Genomic DNA, 21,403 nt, shown 5'->3' with positions numbered 1-21,403 from the left:
TGTACTTTATATCCACTGTTCATACCCTGAATTTGGGAGAGGGGAACCCTGGGCCACGGCAGGGCATGATGGCATATCTACAATATTTTCATCAAACTAAGGTGATCTGAAAATTTTTCAAAAGAGAGAAAATTTCCTGTTCAATTGGTTAAGAAACTTCAATGAAATGATCTCCATGTTCTTTTGAATATTATTTGTGACCTATACCCTTTGAGTAAGCTAGACATTTTAATGAGAATGCTGCTCTATGTTTTGTACAAAATGTAGTGTGTGAAAGAGCAAGGTATGAACTTTTCCCAGTATCCCTCTGGCCTGGGGATATGTGATAATCTCACATGCATTAACTATACTGTATTGGCATGAAGTAATCACTCCTCTGTTTCCTGTATATGTTTTAGGCCCCTTGGTGCTTTTCTATGTTTTAGGAGACATAGCTTATTATCCAGTCTGGAGGTGAGTAAGAGCAAAGAAGGAATTTAATTTTGAAGAAGTCTCCATTTTCATGGGGAGTAAGTAAAATGTTAGTGAAGTTTAGTTTCTAGAATGGTATCCTTGGTATTTCTGTAATGTACCTAAAGGAAGAAAGCAAATTCCCTATACTCTAGGTTTCTCGATTTATGAACAACTGATAAACAATCACAACACTCATTTTCATACCCTGACAAAGAAGGTGATCATATCAAGGACAGTGCATACACAATGAAAATTATGCTCCTTATCATGCAGATGCAAATCTATCAGCACATGTGGAGTCACACTCTAAGTCCCCACGGTTCTGCATGTCACTGGAACCATGGAAATGAGTTTCTATTACCTGCTGAGAAAGGCATGAAATAGTCACTTTTCTTAAACTTTCCATTCCCATCTAAAAAGTGGCCAGGGTCAAATATCTCTGGGTCGGGGAATTCCTTGCTGTCATGCAGCACTGATGAGAGTGATGTTATTATTGTTGTTCCCTGTAATGACACACAGAAGAGTAACAAACAAGCAAGTTACAAAAATTCATGACTTATAAGGAAAATAGTAAATAACATAGTTCAATCTTCTGGTCCATAGGTAAGATTAAGTTTAAAGAATATCGGGTATATTTATGGCAGAGAAAGCATAGGAAGAGTATGAGAACTGTGACAGTGATGTTACTAAAGTGCCTTCAGATCAATTTTAGGTCAGTACTTCAGTAGTGAAATCATCATCTCTAGCAGAATTTTAAGCAAGCTGCTTGGGAAAGGGATCATATCCAAACTCCTTCTAGATCTGTGCGATCTGGCTGTAATACAGATATGCCTTAAATTCCAGGAGACAAAGGCAAGCAAACCTCTGAGTTCAAGACCAGTATTGCATAGAGCAAGTTTCACTTAAACCAAAGCATAGGTCCAGGAATGGTAGCATTCACCCTTAATCCCAGCACTCAGGAGAGAGAGACATATAAATCTCTGACTTCCATTCAATTAGTTCCATTAGTTCAGTGATCTAAAAGACAGGAGAAAGGAGTGGAGTTCATGGTAGTTCATTTTGTGGAGTTCAGCAGCAGTTTTTAACAGGGGCAGATTTACAGAGACAGGTTTCAAGGAGAACAAGTTAGACACAAGTAAAGGCAGAATGACTCAGACAATATGAAAGAGTCCAAAGATTAGAATAGATTGCCAGAGTTAGTTTGATACCCAGCAGAGGAGGAATTGGGTGAGAATCTGAGAGAAGTCAGATTGAATCAGTCAGCTTGGAGAGAAGTTTGGGCCAAAAGAACTGAGTTAAACCAGCCAACCAGAGTTCAAAAAGAACTAGAAAGGATGTGCTCATTTAGCAGTAAACCTAGATGACAACTTCATCAGATGAATAAAATTTACCTTTCCAAAGTTCATATCAAAAACATTATTCATCACAACCAGACTGGTTAAATCCAGAAATGCTGGGATGACCCTACCCAAAAGAAGAAAACACTTCTCATACTCATGAGAAAAATGTATACTTACTTAGGTCATACAGCTCAAAGATACAAATGCTACATATTTTCTCTATCTTGAGAGTCCTGGTTAAAATATTTGTGTGTTTTAGGCTTTTTAACTTAGGGTATATGTGGAGGCTAGATAGCTAAATGCAGGTTATTGTCAGTGGAAATGCATGGGGGTAGTAGAATACATGTTAAATGAAAGTAGAAAGGACAATACTGGGGGCAGGATTCAAAGAGGTAGTAAAGTTATATGAAAGGGAAAGTTGGCAATAAAAATGAAGGCTTAAACAAAATATGATGTATGTAAGAAGCTATGTGGAAACCTACATAGCATTCCCAATGGGAAACTCACAGTCCAAGGGAAAAAATATGTAATAAAGGGGTATAATTGAATGTGTATACTATCAAAGAACAGGGCAAGTATGATAGAAGTGATAAGTTTAAGCATGGATAGAGAAATAAGGAAAAGAAAAAAATAAGGATTAAGGATTCAATCATATCCTCAATCTCAAGGGAACACCGTGAATGGGGAGAAAAAATATAGGAATCAAAGGTAAAGTGTGACTGAGAAGACTGGAGCACATAGCACAGATGTGCAGCAGAGAAAAGGAAAACTTACCTTGGGTATTAGGTAGTTCCTGAACTTAATGTCACAGGTCACCGCATGTGGCAGGTTGGTAGGAATGAGGTCAATGAACCTCTGAACCTCATGAATCATGGCATCTGTGTAGGGCATGCGGCTCCTGTCCTGCATGCAAGGGCTGCGATGTTTGCCAACCACACGATCAATCTCTTCCTGGACTTTAGCTGGTTGGTCACAGTAGAAGTGTTGAAATGGGAAAGAAGTAAACTGTTTATCACAATGCATGACTACATGATGCACAAAAGTAGCATTACAAATGCATTTTATATCCAGGAGTACATTAAGACATGCAGATATGCTATATATAGATGCATACCACTATCTCACTAATAGCTGTTACAATACATCACTATGTATTATTATAATAACAAGAACAAAAGGATTAAGTAAATACTTCAAATAGCATAACAACATAAATAACATCATATCATACTCTGATAAAGATAATTAGAAATCAAACATTGAATTTTTGTCAAAAATATATCTTAAAATATCTTTAGTGTGTGTGTGTGTGTGTGTGTGTGTGTGTGTGAGAGAGAGAGAGAGAGAGAGAGAGAGAGAGAGAGAGGGAGGGAGGGAGAGAGAGAGAGAGAGAGAGAGAGAGAGAGAGAGAGAGAAATTTGGTGGGATATAATGTTCATAATAGGTCACCATCAAAGTCAACAAGTGCTTCTGAAGTATAACCATATTTGTAAATAATTAATGTTTGCTATGCAGCCAATTACATAACATATCTTCTGTTGTGAAAAATGAAAAACATGAATTACAGTTATATTCCATATACTAAAAGACAGCTTCAAAAAGACAACACAAGCATCACACTTTCTGTTACTTCATGAACAATGTGTTGGATTTCAGAATTAGTTATTCCAATTTTCACTGTGAGATTCATTGACAGTATATAAATATGATTCTCCATCATGAAAAATTTGATTATCTTCTACTAGTACTAGTCATTTATATTTAGTTTGTAATATTCCATTTTATGAGTTTAAAATTGTTTCTAAGTATTTAAATTCATAGCTCTTGAAATAAAAGCTCAGTTGATGTAGGCATCAGACCACATATTACTTCTCCTTTTTCCTCATCTTTGTTCATGAATACAGGATCCACATGGTAAAAACAGAATAGAGATATCTATAGGTCGTGTGTCCAGAAACCTAGCCCTTATCTTATCTTTCTATGTGGGCTGTTCTGATTCCTGGAGCCCATGACTTCCTTGACCCTGATTCAGAGGAGTAGATAAAAATATTCTCAGGTGTTTCATTAAGAAAAGACACATTTCTACGAATACTGGAGTCCAGGCTTACATTTTTGCTCAGCAGTCTCAAGGCAAGTGTTTACATGTGACTCAGGGATCTTTCTAGAGGATGTCATGCTTATATTTAGTCTGATGTTCTGAAACTCTGTGACTGTTTCTTGGATTAGTGGTTTCATTCTCTTCACATTGCAGAGTATTTAGAATGATTTATTAAGGTGATAGATAACACACACACACACACACACACACACACACACACACACAGTTACTAACTTAACTAAGAGGTAGATCTTGCCACTAAAATTCACAAGCAAATTAGAGAAAGGTGCTCTGATCCTCTCATTTCTGGAACTGGAACATGGTAACTCTTCCCCTTTCATCCCTGTAGATTGCTCTTTCTCTGTCAGCCACTAAAGATCTTTGAATACAGGGCTACTTAGGCTGACTCTTTAAAAGCAACTCTGTCTTCTTCCATGGGGGACACTTAGTCACTGCAGGACTGTGGGTAGAAAGGGAGCCCAAGCAAGAAGAGACCCCTTTTATAAACCTTTTATAACCCTATGTTGGCTCCTTATTGTTTTCAATCGACATCCATACTGTAACTGTAGAAATGTAGCTTACATGTTCATCTGATATCTATGTTACAGTGTCATATTCCCTGCCCCATTTTTCTTTGTTCCTCATTACACTGTTGTATTTAAGTATTTTTGTGAAGCTCTTAATCATGTGCCATTTTCCATTTCTCCTACCCTTTAATTATTAATTATTATTCATATTTTTGCTAGAGTCACTTTAATGTAAATTACATAAAATTGAGAGGTGAACTTCATATATGATAAAATATTGAATGTATTTAAAAGTAACTTTTGAGTTGGCACACTCAGGTGCTTTCTCCAGGGTACACACTCCCCTTTAAGAGGAAACAGAGGGAGACCCGGTGAGAGAGAGACCCAACCGCCTGGTCAGGTGGGCACTCCTGAGGCTGCAGAGCGGAAGAGACCACCAACACTGCTCACCCCTGCCCACATCCCTGGCCCAAGAGGAAACTGTATAAGGCCTCTGGGCTCCCGTGGGGGAGGGCCCAGGAGCGGCAGGACCCCTGCGCCTGAGACACCTCCGAAACCTGAAAGAAACAGACCGGATAAACAGTTCTCTGCACCCAAATCCCGTGGGAGGGAGAGCTAAACCTTCAGAGAGGCAGACAAGCCTGGGAAACCAGAAGAGACTGCACTCTGCACACATTACTGATTCCAGAGGAAAACACCAAATGCCATCTGGAACCCTGGTGCCCGGAAGCTCCGGAAAGGGTGGCACAGATCTTCCTGGTTGCGGCCGCCACAGAGAGCTCATAAACAACACCCCACGAGCAAACTTGAGCCTCAGGACCACAGGTAAGACCAAATTTTCTGCTGCAAGAAAGCTGCCTGGTGAACTCAAGACACAGGCCCACAGGAACAGCTGAAGACCTGTAGAGAGGAAAAACTACACGCCCGAAAGCAGAACACTCTGTCCCCATAACTGACTGAAAAAGAGGAAAACAGGTCTACAGCACTCCTGACACACAGGCTTATAGGACAGTCTAGCCACTGTCAGAAATAGCAGAACAAAGTAACACTAGAGATAATCTGATGGCGAGAGGCAAGCGCAGGAACCCAAGCAACAGAAACCAAGACTACATGCCATCATCGGAGCCCAATTCTCCCACCAAAACAAACATGGAATATCCAAACACACCAGAAAAGCAAGATCTAGTTTCAAAATTATATTTGATCATGATGCTGGAGGACTTCAAGAAAGACATGAACACACTTAGGGAAACACAGGAAAACATTAATAAACAAGTAGAAGCCTACAGAGAGGAATCGCAAAAATCCCTGAAAGAATTCCAGGAAAACACAATCAAACAGTTGAAGGAATTAAAAATGGAAATAGAAGCAATCAAGAAAGAACACATGGAAACAACCCTGGATATAGAAAACCAAAAGAAGAGACAAGGAGCTGTAGATACAAGCTTCACCAACAGAATACAAGAGATGGAAGAGAGAATCTCAGGAGCAGAAGATTCCATAGAAATCATTGACTCAACTGTCAAAGATAATGTAAAGCAGAAAAAGCTACTGGTCCAAAACATACAGGAAATCCAGGACTCAATGAGAAGATCAAACCTAAGGATAATAGGTATAGAAGAGAGTGAAGACTCCCAGCTCAAAGGACCAGTAAATATCTTCAACAAAATCATAGAAGAAAACTTCCCTAACCTAAAAAAAGAGATACCCATAGACATACAAGAAGCCTACAGAACTCCAAATAGATTGGACCAGAAAAGAAACACCTCCCGTCACATAATTGTCAAAACACCAAACGCACAAAATAAAGAAAGAATATTAAAAGCAGTAAGGGAAAAAGGTCAAGTAACATATAAAGGGAGACCTATCAGAATCACACCAGACTTCTCGCCAGAAACTCTGAAGGCCAGAAGATCCTGGACTGATGTCATACAGACCCTAAGAGAACACAAATGCCAGCCCAGGTTACTGTATCCAGCAAAACTCTCAATTAACATTGATGGAGAAACCAAGATATTCCATGACAAAACCAAATTTACACAATATCTTTCTACAAATCCAGCACTACAAAGGATAATAAATGGTAAAGCCCAACATAAGGAGGCAGGCTATACCCTAGAAGAAGCAAGAAACTAATCGTCTTGGCAACAAAACAAAGAGAATGAAAGCACACAAACATAACCTATCATCCAAATATGAATATAAAGGGAAACAATAATCACTATTCCTTAATATCTCTCAATATCAATGGCTTCAACTCCCCAATAAAAAGACAGAGATTAACAAACTGGATACGCAACGAGGACCCTGCATTCTGCTGCCTACAGGAAACACACCTCAGAGACAAAGACAGACACTACCTCAGAGTGAAAGGCTGGAAAACAACTTTCCAAGCAAATGGCCAGGGGAAGCAAGCTGGAGTAGCCATTCTAATATCAAATAAAATCAATTTCCAACTAAAAGTCATCAAAAAAGATAAGGAAGGACACTTCATATTCATCAAAGGAAAAATCCACCAAGATGAACTCTCAATCCTAAATATCTATGCCCCAAATACAAGGGCACCTACATACGTAAAAGAAACCTTACTAAAGCTCAAAACACACATTGCACCTCACACAATAATAGTGGGAGATTTCAACACCCCACTCTCATCAATGGACAGATCATGGAAACAGAAATTAAACAGTGATGTTGACAGACTAAGAGAAGTCATGAGCCAAATGGACTTAACGGATATTTATAGAACATTCTATCCTAAAGCAAAAGGATATACCTTCTTCACAGCTCCTCATGGTACTTTCTCCAAAATTGACCATATAATTGGTCAAAAAACGGGCCTCAACAGGTACAGAAAGATAGAAATAATCCCATGCGTGCTATCGGACCACCACGGCCTAAAACTGGTCTTCAATAACAATAAGGGAAGAATGCCCACATATACGTGGAAATTGAACAATGCTCTACTCAATGATAACCTGGTCAAAGAAGAAATAAAGAAAGAAATTAAAAACTTTTTAGAATTTAATGAAAATGAAGATACAACATACTCAAACTTATGGGACACAATGAAAGCTGTGCTAAGAGGAAAACTAATAGCGCTGAGTGCCTGCAGAAAGAAACAGGAAAGAGCATATGTCAGCAGCTTGACAGAACACCTAAAAGGTCTATAACAAAAAGAAGCAAATACACCCAGGAGGAGTAGAAGGCAGGAAATAATCAAACTCAGAGCTGAAATCAACCAAGTAGAAACAAAAAGGACCATAGAAAGAATCAACAGAATCAAAAGTTGGTTCTTTGAGAAAATCAACAAGATAGATAAACCCTTAGCCAGACTAACGAGAGGACACAGAGAGTGCATCCAAATTAACAAAATCAGAAATGAAAAGGGAGACATAACTACAGATTCAGAGGAAATTCAAAAAATCATCAGATCTTACTATAAAAACCTATATTCAACAAAATTTGAAAATCTTCAGGAAATGGACAATTTCCTAGACAGATACCAGGTATCGAAGTTAAATCAGGAACAGATAAACCAGTTAAACAACCCCATAACTCCTAAGGAAATAGAAGCAGTCATTAAAGGTCTCCCAACCAAAAAGAGCCCAGGTCCAGACGGGTTTAGTGCAGAATTCTATCAAACCTTCATAGAAGACCTCATACCAATATTACCCAAACTATTCCACAAAATTGAAACAGATGGAGCACTACCAAATTCCTTCTACGAAGCCACAATTACTCTTATACCTAAACCACACAAAGACACAACAAAGAAAGAGAACTTCAGACCAATTTCTCTTATGAATATCGACGCAAAAATACTCAATAAAATTCTGGCAAACCGAATTCAAGAGCACATCAAAACAATCATCCACCATGATCAAGTAGGCTTCATCCCAGGCATGCAGGTATGGTTTAATATACGGAAAACCATCAACGTGATCCATTATATAAGCAAACTGAAAGAACAGAACCACATGATCATTTCATTAGATGCTGAGAATGCATGTGACAAAATTCAACACCCCTTCATGATAAAAGTCCTGGAAAGAATAGGAATTCAAGGCCCATACCTAAACATAGTAAAAGCCATATACAGCAAACCAGTTGCTAACATTAAACTAAATGGAGAGAAACTTGAAGCAATCCCACTAAAATCAGGGACTAGACAAGGCTGCCCACTCTCTCCCTACTTATTCAATATAGTTCTTGAAGTTCTAGCCAGAGCAATCAGACAACAAAAGGAGATCAAGGGGATACAGATCGGAAAAGAAGAGGTCAAAATATCACTATTTGCAGATGACATGATAGTATATTTAAGTAAATCCCAAAAGTTCCACCAGAGAACTACTAAAGCTGATAAACAACTTCAGCAAAGTGGCTGGGTATAAAATTAACTCAAATAAATCAGTTGCCTTCCTCTATACAAAAGAGAAACAAGCCGAGAAAGAAATTAGGGAAACGACACCCTTCATAATAGACCCAAATAATATAAAGTACCTCGGTGTGACTTTAACCAAGCAAGTAAAAGATCTGTACAATAAGAACTTCAAGACACTGAGGAAAGAAATTGAAGAAGACCTCAGAAGATGGAAAGATCTCCCATGCTCATGGATTGGCAGGATTAATATAGTAAAAATGGCCATTTTACCAAAAGCAATCTACAGATTCAATGCAATCCCCATCAAAATACCAATCCAATTCTTCAAAGAGTTAGACAGAACAATTTGTAAATTCATCTGGAATAACAAAAAACCCAGGATAGCTAAAGCTATCCTCAACAATAAAAGGACTTCAGGGGGAATCACTATCCCTGAACTCAAGCAGTATTACAGAGCAATAGTGATAAAAACTGCATGGTATTGGTACAGAGACAGACAGATAGACCAATGGAATAGAATTGAAGACCCAGAAATGAACCCACACACCTATGGTCACTTGATTTTTGACAAAGGAGCCAAAACCATCCAATGGAAAAAAGATAGCATTTTCAGCAAATGGTGCTGGTTCAACTGGAGGGCAACATGTAGAAGAATGCAGATCAATCCATGCTTATCACCCTGTACAAAGCTTAAGTCCAAGTGGATCAAGGACCTCCACATCAAACCAGACACACTCAAACTAATAGAAGAAAAACTAGGGAAGCATCTGGAACACATGGGCACTGGAAAAAATTTCCTGAACAAAACACCAATGGCTTATGCTCTAAGATTAAGAATCGCCAAATGGGATCTCATAAAACTGCAAAGCTTCTGTAAGGCAAAGGACACTGTGGTTAGGACAAAACGGCAACCAACAGATTGGGAAAAGATCTTTACCAATCCTACAACAGATAGAGGCCTTATATCCAAAATATACAAAGAACTCAAGAAGTTAGACCGCAGGGAAACAAATAACCCTATTAAAAAATGGGGTTCAGAGCTAAACAAAGAATTCACAGCTGAGGAATGCCGAATGGCTGAGAAACACCTAAAGAAATGTTCAACATCTTTAGTCATAAGGGAAATGCAAATCAAAACAACCCTGAGATTTCACCTCACACCAGTGCGATTGGCTAAGATGAAAAACTCAGGTGACAGCAGATGCTGGCGAGGATGTGGAGAAAGAGGAACACTCCTCCATTGTTGGTGGGATTGCAGACTGGTAAAACCATTCTGGAAATCAGTCTGGAGGTTCCTTTGAAAATTGGACATTGAACTGCCTGAGGATCCAGCTATACCTCTCTTGGGCATATACCCAAAAGATGCCTCAACATATAAAAGACACGTGCTCCACTATGTTCATCGCAGCCTTATTTATAATAGCCAGAAGCTGGAAAGAACCCAGATGCCCTTCAACAGAGGAATGGATACAGAAAATATGGTACATCTACACAATGGAATATTACTCAGCTATCAAAAACAACGGCTTTATGAAATTTGTAGGCAAATGGTTGGAACTGGAAAACATCATCCTGAGTGAGCTAACCCAATCACAGAAAGACATACATGGTAAGCACTCATTGATAAGTGGCTATTAGCCCAAATGCTTGAATTACCCTAGATCCCTAGAACAAATGAAACTCAAGACGGATGATCAATATGTGAATGCTTCACTCCTTCTTTAAATGAGGAAAAAGAATACCCTTGGCAGGGAAGGGAGAGGCAAAGATTAAAACAGAGACTGAAGGAACACCCATTCTGAGCCTGCCCCACATGTGGTCCATACATATACAGCCACCCAATTAGACAAGATGGATGAAGCAAAGAAGTGCAGACCGACAGGAGCCAGATGTAGATCGCTACTGAGAGACACAGCCAGAATACAGCAAATACAGAGGCGAATGCCAGCAGCAAACCACTGAACTGAGAATAGGTCCCCTATTGAAGGAATCAGAGAAAGAACTGGAAGAGCTTGAAGGGGCTCGAGACCCCAAAAGTACAACAATGCCAAGCAACCAGAGCTTCCAGGGACTAAGCCACTACCTAAAGACTATACGTGGACTGACCCTGGACTCTGACCCCATAGGTAGCAATGAATATCCTAGTAAGAGCACCAGTCGAAGGGGAAGCCCTGGGTCCTGCTAAGACTGAACCCCCAGTGAACTAGTCTATGGGGGGAGGGCGGCAATGGGGGGAGGGTTGGGAGGGGAACACCCATAAGGTAGGGGAGGGGGGAGGGGGATGTTTGCCCGGAAACCGGGAAAGGGAATAACACTCGAAATGTATATAAGAAATACTCGGGAAGTCCCACACCCGCGGATCCCGGCCCGCAGCAGCTCTCTGCTCCCAGACCCGGTGAGAGAGAGACCCAACCCCCTGGTCAGGTGGGCACTCCTGAGGCTGCAGAGCAGAAGAGACCACCAACACTGCTCACCCCTATCCACATCCCTGGCCCAAGAGGAAACTGTATAAGGCCTTTGGGCTCCCGTGGGGGAGGGCCCAGGAGCAGCAGGACCCCTGCCAGAGACACCGCCAGACCCTGAAGGAAACAGACCGGATAAACAGTTCTCTGCACCCAAATCCCGTGGGAGGGAGAGCTAAACCTTCAGAGAGGCAGACAAGCCTGGGAAACCAGAAGAGACTGCTCCCTGCACACACATCTCGGACGCCAGAGGAAAAAGCCAAAGACCATCTGGAACCCTGGTGCACTGAAGCTCCCGGAAGGGGCGGCACAGGTCTTCCTGGTTGCTGCCGCTGCAGAGAGCCCCTGGGCAGCACCCCACGAGCGAACCTGAGCCTCGGGACCACAGGTAAGACCAAATTTTCTGCTGCAAGAAAGCTGCCTGGTGAACTCAAGACACAGGCCCACAGGAACAGCTGAAGACCTGTAGAGAGGAAAACCTACACGCCCGAAAGCAGAACACTCTGTCCCCATAACTGACTGAAAGAGAGGAAAACAGGTCTACAGCACTTCTGACACACAGGCTTATAGGACAGTCTAGCCACTGTCAGAAATAGCAGAACAGAGTAACACTAGAGATAATCTGATGGCGAGAGGCAAGCGCAGGAACCCAAGCAACAGAAACCAAGACTACATGCCATCATCGGAGCCCAATTCTCCCACCAAAACAAACATGGAATATCCAAACACACCAGAAAAGCAAGATCTAGTTTCAAAATCATATTTGATCATGATGCTGGAGGACTTCAAGAAAGACATGAACACACTTAGGGAAGCACAGGAAAACATTAATAAACAAGTAAAAGCCTACAGAGAGGAATCGCAAAAATCCCTGAAAGAATTCCAGGAAAACACAATCAAACAGTTGAAGGAATTAAAAATGGAAATAGAAGCAATCAAGAAAGAACACATGGAAACAACCCTGGATATAGAAAACCAAAAGAAGAGACAAGGAGCTGTAGATACAAGCTTCACCAACAGAATACAAGAGATGGAAGAGAGAATCTCAGGAGCAGAAGATTCCATAGAAATCATTGACTCAACTGTCAAATATAATGTAAAGCGGAAAAAGCTACTGGTCCAAAACATACAGGAAATCCAGGACTCAATGAGAAGATCAAACCTAAGGATAATAGGTATAGAAGAGAGTGAAGACTCCCAGCTCAAAGGACCAGTAAATATCTTCAACAAAATCATAGAAGAAAACTTCCCTAACCTAAAAAAAGAGATACCCATAGACATACAAGAAGCCTACAGAACTCCAAATAGATTGGACCAGAAAAGAAACACCTCCCGTCACATAATTGTCAAAACACCAAACGCACAAAATAAAGAAAGAATATTAAAAGCAGTAAGGGAAAAAGGTCAAGTAACATATAAAGGGAGACCTATCAGAATCACACCAGACTTCTCGCCAGAAACTATGAAGGCCAGAAGATCCTGGACTGATGTTATACAGACCCTAAGAGAACACAAATGCCAGCCCAGGTTACTGTATCCAGCAAAACTCTCAATTAACATTGATGGAGAAACCAAGATATTCCATGACAAAACCAAATTTACACAATATCTTTCTACAAATCCAGCACTACAAAGGATAATAAATGGTAAAGCCCAACATAAGGAGGCAAGCTATACCCTAGAAGAAGCAAGAAACTAATCGTCTTGGCAACAAAACAAAGAGAATGAAAGCACACAAACATAACCTCACATCCAAATATGAATATAACGGGAAGCAATAATCACTATTCCTTAATATCTCTCAATATCAATGGCCTCAACTCCCCAATAAAAAGACATAGATTAAGAAACTGGATACGCAACGAGGACCCTGCATTCTGCTGCCTACAGGAAACACACCTCAGAGACAAAGACAGACACTACCTCAGAGTGAAAGGCTGGAAAACAACTTTCCAAGCAAATGGTCAGAAGAAGCAAGCTGGAGTAGCCATTCTAATATCAAATAAAATCAATTTCCAACTAAAAGTCATCAAAAAAGATAAGGAAGGACACTTCATATTCATCAAAGGAAAAATCAACCAAGATGAACTCTCAATCCTAAATATCTATGCCCCAAATACAAGGGCACCTACATACGTAAAAGAAACCTTACTAAAGCTCAAAACACACATTGCACCTCACACAATAATAGTGGGAGATTTCAACACCCCACTCTCATCAATGGACAGATCATGGAAACAGAAATTAAACAGTGATGTAGACAGACTAAGAGAAGTCATGAGCCAAATGGACTTAACGGATATTTATAGAACATTCTATCCTAAAGCAAAAGGATATACCTTCTTCTCAGCTCCTCATGGTACTTTCTCCAAAATTGACCATATAATTGGTCAAAAAACGGGCCTCAACAGGTACAGAAAGATAGAAATAATCCCATGCGTGCTATCGGACCACCACGGCCTAAAACTGGTCTTCAATAACAGTAAGGGAAGAATGCCCACATATACGTGGAAATTGAACAATGCTCTACTCAATGATAACCTGGTCAAAGAAGAAATAAAGAAAGAAATTAAAAACTTTTTAGAATTTAATGAAAATGAAGATACAACATACTCAAACTTATGGGACACAATGAAAGCTGTGCTAAGAGGAAAACTCATAGCGCTGAGTGCCTGCAGAAAGAAACAGGAAAGAGCATATGTCAGCAGCTTGACAGCACACCTAAAAGCTCTAGAACAAAAAGAAGCAAATACACCCAGGAGGAGTAGAAGGCAGGAAATATTCAAACTCAGAGCTGAAATCAACCAAGTAGAAACAAAAAGGACCATAGAAAGAATCAACAGAACCAAAAGTTGGTTCTTTGAGAAAATCAACAAGATAGATAAACCCTTAGCCAGACTAACGAGAGGACACAGAGAGTGTGTCCAAATTAACAAAATCAGAAATGAAAAGGGAGACATAACTACAGATTTGGAGGAAATTCAAAAAATCATCAGATCTTACTATAAAAACCTATATTCAACAAAATTTGAAAATCTTCAGGAAATGGACAATTTCCTAGACAGATACCAGGTATCGAACTTAAATCAGGAACAGATAAACCAGTGAAACAACCCCATAACTCCTAAGGAAATAGAAGCAGTCATTAAAGGTCTCCCAACCAAAAAGAGCCCAGGTCCAGACGGGTTTAGTGCAGAATTCTATCAAACCTTCATAGAAGACCTCATACCATTATTATCCAAACTATTCCACAAAATTGAAACAGATGGAGCACTACCAAATTCCTTCTACGAAGCCACAATTACTCTTATACCTAAACCACACAAAGACACAACAAAGAAAGAGAACTTCAGACCAATTTCCCTTATGAATATCGACGCAAAAATACTCAATAAAATTCTGGCAAACCGAATTCAAGAGCACATCAAAACAATCATCCACCATGATCAAGTAGGCTTCATCCCAGGCATGCAGGGATGGTTTAATATACGGAAAACCATCAACGTGATCCATTATATAAACAAACTGAAAGAACAGAACCACATGATCATTTCATTAGATGCTGAGAAAGCATTTGACAAAATTCAACACCCCTTCATGATAAAAGTCCTGGAAAGAATAGGAATTCAAGGCCCATACCTAAACATAGTAAAAGCCATATACAGCAAACCAGTTGCTAACATTAAACTAAATGGAGAGAAACTTGAAGCAATCCCACTAAAATCAGGGACTAGACAAGGCTGCCCACTCTCTCCCTACTTATTCAATATAGTTCTTGAAGTTCTAGCCAGAGCAATCAGACAACAAAAGGAGATCAAAGGGATACAGATCGGAAAAGAAGAGGTCAAAATATCACTATTTGCAGATGACATGATAGTATATTTAAGTGATCCCAAAAGTTCCACCAGAGAACTACTAAAGCTGATAAACAACTTCAGCAACGTGGCTGGGTATAAAATTAACTCAAATAAATCAGTTGCCTTCCTCTATACAAAAGAGAAACAAGCCGAGAAAGAAATTAGGGAAACGACACCCTTCATAATAGACCCAAATAATATGAAGTACCTCGGTGTGACTTTAACCAAGCAAGTAAAAGATCTGTACAATAAGAACTTCAAGACACTGAGGAAAGAAATTGAAGAAGACCGCAGAAGATGGAAAGATCTCCCATTCTCATGGATTGGCAGGATTAATATAGTAAAAATGGCCATTTTACCAAAAGCAATCTACAGATTCAATGCAATCCCCATCAAAATACCAATCCAATTCTTCAAAGAGTTAGACAGAACAATTTGCAAATTCATCTGGAATAACAAAAAACCCAGGATAGCTAAAGCTATCCTCAACAATAAAAGGACTTCAGGGGGAATCACTATCCCTGATCTCAAGCAGTATTACAGAGCAATAGTGATAAAAACTGCATGGTATTGGTACAGAGACAGACAGATAGACCAATGGAATAGAATTGAAGACCCAGAAATGAACCCACACACCTATGGTCACTTGATTTTTGACAAAGGAGCCAAAACCATCCAATGGAAAAAAGATAGCATTTTCAGCAAATGGTGCTGGTTCAACTGGAGGGCAACATGTAGAAGAATGCAGATCGATCCATGCTTATCACCCTGTACAAAGCTTAAGTCCAAGTGGATCAAGGACCTCCACATCAAACCAGACACACTCAAACTAATAGAAGAAAAACTAGGGAAGCATCTGGAACACATGGGCACTGGAAAAAATTTCCTGAACAAAACACCAATGGCTTATGCTCTAAGATCAAGAATCGACAAATGGGATCTCATAAAACTGCAAAGCTTCTGTAAGGCAAAGGACACTGTGGTTAGGACAAAACGGCAACCAACAGATTGGGAAAAGATCTTTACCAATCCTACAACAGATAGAGGCCTTATATCCAAAATATACAAAGAACTCAAGAAGTTAGACCGCAGGGAAACAAATAACCCTATTAAAAAATGGGGTTCAGAGCTAAACAAAGAATTCACAGCTGAGGAATGCCGAATGGCTGAGAAACACCTAAAGAAATGTTCAACATCTTTAGTCATAAGGGAAATGCAAATCAAAACAACCCTGAGATTTCACCTCACACCAGTGCGATTGGCTAAGATCAAAAACTCAGGTGACAGCAGATGCTGGCGAGGATGTGGAGAAAGAGGAACACTCCTCCATTGTTGGTGGGATTGCAGACTGGTAAAACCATTCTGGAAATCATTCTGGAGGTTCCTCAGAAAATTGGACATTGAACTTCCTGAGGATCCAGCTATACCTCTCTTGGGCATATACCCAAAAGATGCCTCAACATATAAAACAGACACGTGCTCCACTATGTTCATCGCAGCCTTATTTATAATATCCAGAAAATGGAAAGAACCCAGATGCCCTTCAACAGAGGAATGGATACAGAAAATGTGGTACATCTACACAATGGAATATTACTCAGCTATCAAAAACAACGAGTTTATGAAATTCGTAGGCAAATGGTTGGAACTGGAGAATATCATCCTGAGTGAGCTAACCCAATCACAGAAAGACATACATGGTATGCACTCATTGATAAGTGGCTATTAGTCAAATGCTTGAATTACCCTAGATCCCTAGAACAAACGAAACTCAAGACGGATGATCAAAATGTGAATGCTTCACTCCTTCTTTAAATGAGGAAAAAGAATACCCTTGGCAGGGAAGGGAGAGGCAAAGATTAAAACAGAGACTGAAGGAACACCCATTCAGAGCCTGCCCCACATGTGGCCCATACATATACAGCCACCCAATTAGACAAGATGGATGAAGCAAAGAAGTGCAGACCGACAGGAGCCGGATGTAGATCGCTCCTGAGAGACACAACCAGAATACAGCAAATATGGAGGCGAATGCCAGCAGCAAACCACTGAACTGAGAATAGGTCCCCTATTGAAGGAATCAGAGAAAGAACTGGAAGAGCTTGAAGGGGCTCGAGACCCCAAAAGTACAACAATGCCAAGCAACCAGAGCTTCCAGGGACTAAGCCACTACCTAAAGACTATACATGGACTGACCCTGGACTCTGACCCCATAGGTAGCAATGAATACCCTAGTAAGAGCACCAGTGGAAGGGGAAGCCCTGGGTCCTGCTAAGACTGAACCCCCAGTGAACTAGTCTATGGGGGGAGGGCGGCAATGGGGGGAGGGTTGGGAGGGGAACACCCATAAGGAAGGGGAGGGGGGAGGGGGATGTTTGCCCGGAAACCGGGAAAGGGAATAACACTCGAAATGTATATAAGAAATACTCAAGTTAATAAAAAAAAATTTTCAGTTGAAAAAAAAAAAGAAATACTCAAGTTAATAATAAAAAAAAAAGAGGAAACAGAGGGAACCACGTCCCCTTTGGAAGAAATTAAGACAGTTCTTATGGATGCTCTCCTTCTCTGATGACAATAATATAAGAAAAACGTCTGTCGCACTTTGTTATTTCCTTTTTTTCTATCTCCAGATGTTAGACTAATGAAAGCATTAAAACTGCATACTTACCACATGTGCAATAGTAACATTTAAAGGTATCTGGCTACATAAGTGTCATAGGGAAACTTTTGTTCTATCCAGTAATATATTTTTTCTTAAATTTTAAGTATACAGACCTATTTAGAAGCATGATAGATAACTTAATAAATACTGTAAAATAATAATAGTAGAATAACTTTTCTATAATAATATATTTAAAATAAATGCTGCTGGTATAACTGGAATAAGTGTGAGCAATATAGGTTGCATGGAAATGGATATTTGAAATAATAACTTTCCTTTTCTATAACTATTGCCTTATATGGAAATAACTTTCTAATGAATTGATTATTTTTACTCCTTCTCAGGGTAGACATTATCTCAGATAAGCTCAGAAATTCCAGAATTCATGCTTATTTCAGTGAAGTAAGTTTTCACCTCTGTATACCTCAAAATTAGGTTTATTAGAAACAAAGAAGGTAAGTACAAAAAGTTGCCTGCTCTGAAAACCTAATTTGGGGACAAAAAATGTAGAGGCAAAACAAGCCAAAGAAGACTGTACGTGCCTGTCCCAGATTATCTCCAAAAGAACCTAGACACTTAACAGCATTCTTTTCCTATGTGCATAGTCTCTTCATTCCTCTCATTCATCCTACACTTTCTGGCCAGTAGCACAAAAAGTCAAGGGCAGACTTTTCTAAGAATAATACACAGGACATCAACAACGTCTTCCCAGCATACTATGAGAATGCCAAGGTTCACCACCTGTGTCCTTACCTGTGACTTCTGGATACTTCAGCAGGAGCAGGAGAGCATATCTCAGTGTTGTGCTTGTTGTCTCTGTCCCAGCACCAAACAAATCAGTCACAGTGACTGATAAGTTCTCAAGTGTAAATTCCAAATGTGGATTGTGACTTTCCTAAGAACTGATTGATGTAATTTTCTGGTAAATTGTTTACAAGCACCTATGATAACAATGATTCTACAATATCACCCCATTTTCTGCCTGGTTACCAACACAGAACTGAAAATATAGTGCCAGAAGAAATTAGCACAACATTGCAGAGACTAATACAGAGGATCTAAATTTCATTCCGTACACTCATATATTTTTGCTTGAATTCAGAGATACTCTACATCTAAATTTGTATGATAAAAATTAGCATCAAGACTTAAAAGGATGTAAACAAGATTGTTGTTCATTCATTAAAAACAAAAATCCATATGCTAAATATAGTGAGAAAAAAATCAAAGGCATTTGACTCTAACAATATGGGGGTCTCTGTTATGCTACAACTGGTCTATAATCCAAACTGCTTGCACTGTAGTAAAATAAACCAGTTCTTTCTTTAAGGTATTTGTACTACTCTTAAATCAATAGAATTGAGAAAGTGGTTACACACTGTGCAAGATGTTACAAGCTTATATTACACATTTGTTATTCATTGCTTTGTTCACAACTTTATGGACTCAATACTGCTGCAAATTTGCACCAAAGTTGAACTTGTAAAAAGTATAAAAGTTCAAATATCTAGAAGGAATGGGGAAAAAATAGTCTCACAATATGAAAATACCATGGCTCCATTCCATAAGCGAGTTCACTAGTAACATGCCATGTATAGGGAAGAATAATTGGACCATATAAACTGAGGAGAGAATAGGTCATGAAGACAGGGGAAATACACACAAATAGCTCTACTAGGATGAAGGAGAGAGTATATATAACATAATTATGAAAATGAGGAATAAAGCTTAGCAGATAGCGTACGATAGGGATTTCATCATATTATATCTATGGATATTTAGTCAGGATATGATTATTCATATATCCTAATTTAAAAATAAGTAACACTACAGTGTTTGATATTATGTAATAACACTATTAACACAATTTAAATCACCTTATCTATGTTAGTATCTGTGAAAAATACACATCTCCCTTTCTCATATTACTTCAGGTACTTTTGTTTCCTGAAATTCATTTTATCTTATTGTTCTGGTGGATCCTTCAGAAAAATCATGAGAAGTCATATTTTGTCCTTTTTTCTTATTTTGTTAGCCCTAGTACAGTGGTCCAGACCATGGGAATTGTCTGGGAAAGACTAGTAAAAGCATGCATTCTTCAATTCTAATTCTTTATTCCAGACAACAAAGTACGGCATGAAAGACAGCAAATCATAACCTGTACCTGCACTTATGAATAAATTTTTACAAATCTATGTCACATCCTGTTGTCCATTTTTAATAGAAAGATGGCACCAAATGATTGTGGCCATATGTTCTTTCTATGGAAAATAAGTATTCACGAGCTGACCCTACACAGAAAAAAAAAGTTTACAAGTCTATGCTCTAGCACAGTCATACTGATTGGTCTCTTTGAAAATTTCAGACCAATTCCTCTTATGAATATCAATGAAAAATTACTCAATAAATATCTTACAAACCAAAGCCAGGAACACATTAAAATGATCATACATCATGATAAAGTAGGTTTCATCCCAGGGATGCAAGGATGGTTCATTATACAGAAATTCATCAAGATTATTCACTAAATAAACAAATTCAAAGAAAAAGCCACATAATCATCTCATTAGATGCTGAAAACGCGTTTGATAAAATCCAACACCCCTTCATGTTAAAAGTCTTGGAAAGATCAGAAACTCAAGGCCCATACCTGAACATAGTAAAAGCACTATACAACAAACCAGTAGCCAACATCAAACTAAATGGAGAGAAACTTTAAATAATCCCACTAAAATCAGGAACTAGACAAGGCTGCCCAATCTCTCCCTACTTATTCAATGTAGTACTCAAATTATACCCAGAGCAATTGGAAAAAAATGAGGCAAAGAGGATATAGTTGGAAAGGAAGAACTCAAAATATCACTATTTGCAGATGATATGACAGTATATTTAAATAGCCCCAAAAGATCTACCAGAGAAATCCTCAATGTGGTAAATGGCAGCAAAGTGGCTGGGTATAAAACTAACTCAAACAAATGAGTGGCCTTCCTCTACACAAAGTAAAAACAGGCTGAGAAAGAAATTAGGGAAATGACACCCTTCATAATAGTCACAATTAATATAAAATACCTCTGTGGAACTCTCATCAAGGAAGCAAAATATCTGTATGACAAGAACTTCAAGTCTCTGAAGAAAGACCTCAGAAGATGGAAAGATCTCCCCTGCTCAAGGATTGGCAGGATTGATATTGTAAAATTGGCCATCTTGCCAAAAGCAATCTATAAATTCAGTGCAATTCCCATCAAAATTCCAACTCAATTCTTCATAGAATTAGAAACAGCAACTTGCAAATTCATTTGGAATAACAAAAAAAAAAAAAACCCAGGGAAGCAAAAACTATTCTCAACAATAAAAGAACTTCTGGGTTAATCATAGTCCCTGACCTCAAGATGTATTACAGAGTAATAGTGATAAAATCTGTTTGGTATTGGGACAGAAACAGACTGGTAGATCAATGGTATAGAAATGAAGAGACTGAAATGAACATATACACCTACGGTCATTTGATCTTTAACATAGGAGCTAAAAACATCCAATGGAAAAAAAAGATAGCATTTTCAACATATGGTGTTTTTCAAATGGCAGTCAGTAGGTAGAAGAATCCAAATTGTTTCATTCCC

At 39.1% G+C, this 21,403-nt stretch overlaps 2 protein-coding genes across 8 annotated transcripts in view; both read right to left on the bottom strand.

Annotated features, from left to right (window-relative positions):
- Nucleotides 1–21,403, bottom strand: part of LOC100911718 (cytochrome P450 2C6-like) — a 46,592-nt gene that overhangs the window by 3,913 nt on the left and 21,276 nt on the right. For 4 of the 6 annotated variants that reach the window (XM_063280353.1, XM_063280352.1, XM_063280354.1 and 1 more), the window contains 3 exons: nucleotides 18,537–18,678; nucleotides 2,568–2,755; nucleotides 815–956 (listed from right to left, as the gene is read on the bottom strand). In XM_063280353.1, coding sequence (XP_063136423.1) covers nucleotides 815–956; nucleotides 2,568–2,755; nucleotides 18,537–18,678 — 472 coding nt within the window. Of the gene's footprint in view, nucleotides 1–814; nucleotides 957–2,567; nucleotides 2,756–18,536; nucleotides 18,686–21,403 lie in introns of those variants that run through there. The other 2 variants (XR_010061283.1, XR_010061284.1) reach the window with 2 other exon arrangements.
- LOC134484003 (cytochrome P450 2C7-like) overlaps nucleotides 2,692–21,403 on the bottom strand; it is a 301,184-nt gene continuing 282,472 nt past the window's right edge. For both annotated transcript variants that reach the window (XR_010061296.1, XR_010061297.1), the window contains exon 7: nucleotides 2,692–2,755. The gene's annotated coding sequence lies outside the window, so the exon portion shown is untranslated. The remainder of the gene's footprint in view (nucleotides 2,756–21,403) is intronic.

This window comes from Rattus norvegicus, chromosome 1 (assembly GCF_036323735.1).
Source record: "Rattus norvegicus strain BN/NHsdMcwi chromosome 1, GRCr8, whole genome shotgun sequence".
Lineage (NCBI taxonomy): Eukaryota > Metazoa > Chordata > Mammalia > Rodentia > Muridae > Rattus > Rattus norvegicus.
This window is presented reverse-complemented; position numbering and strand designations above follow the sequence as displayed.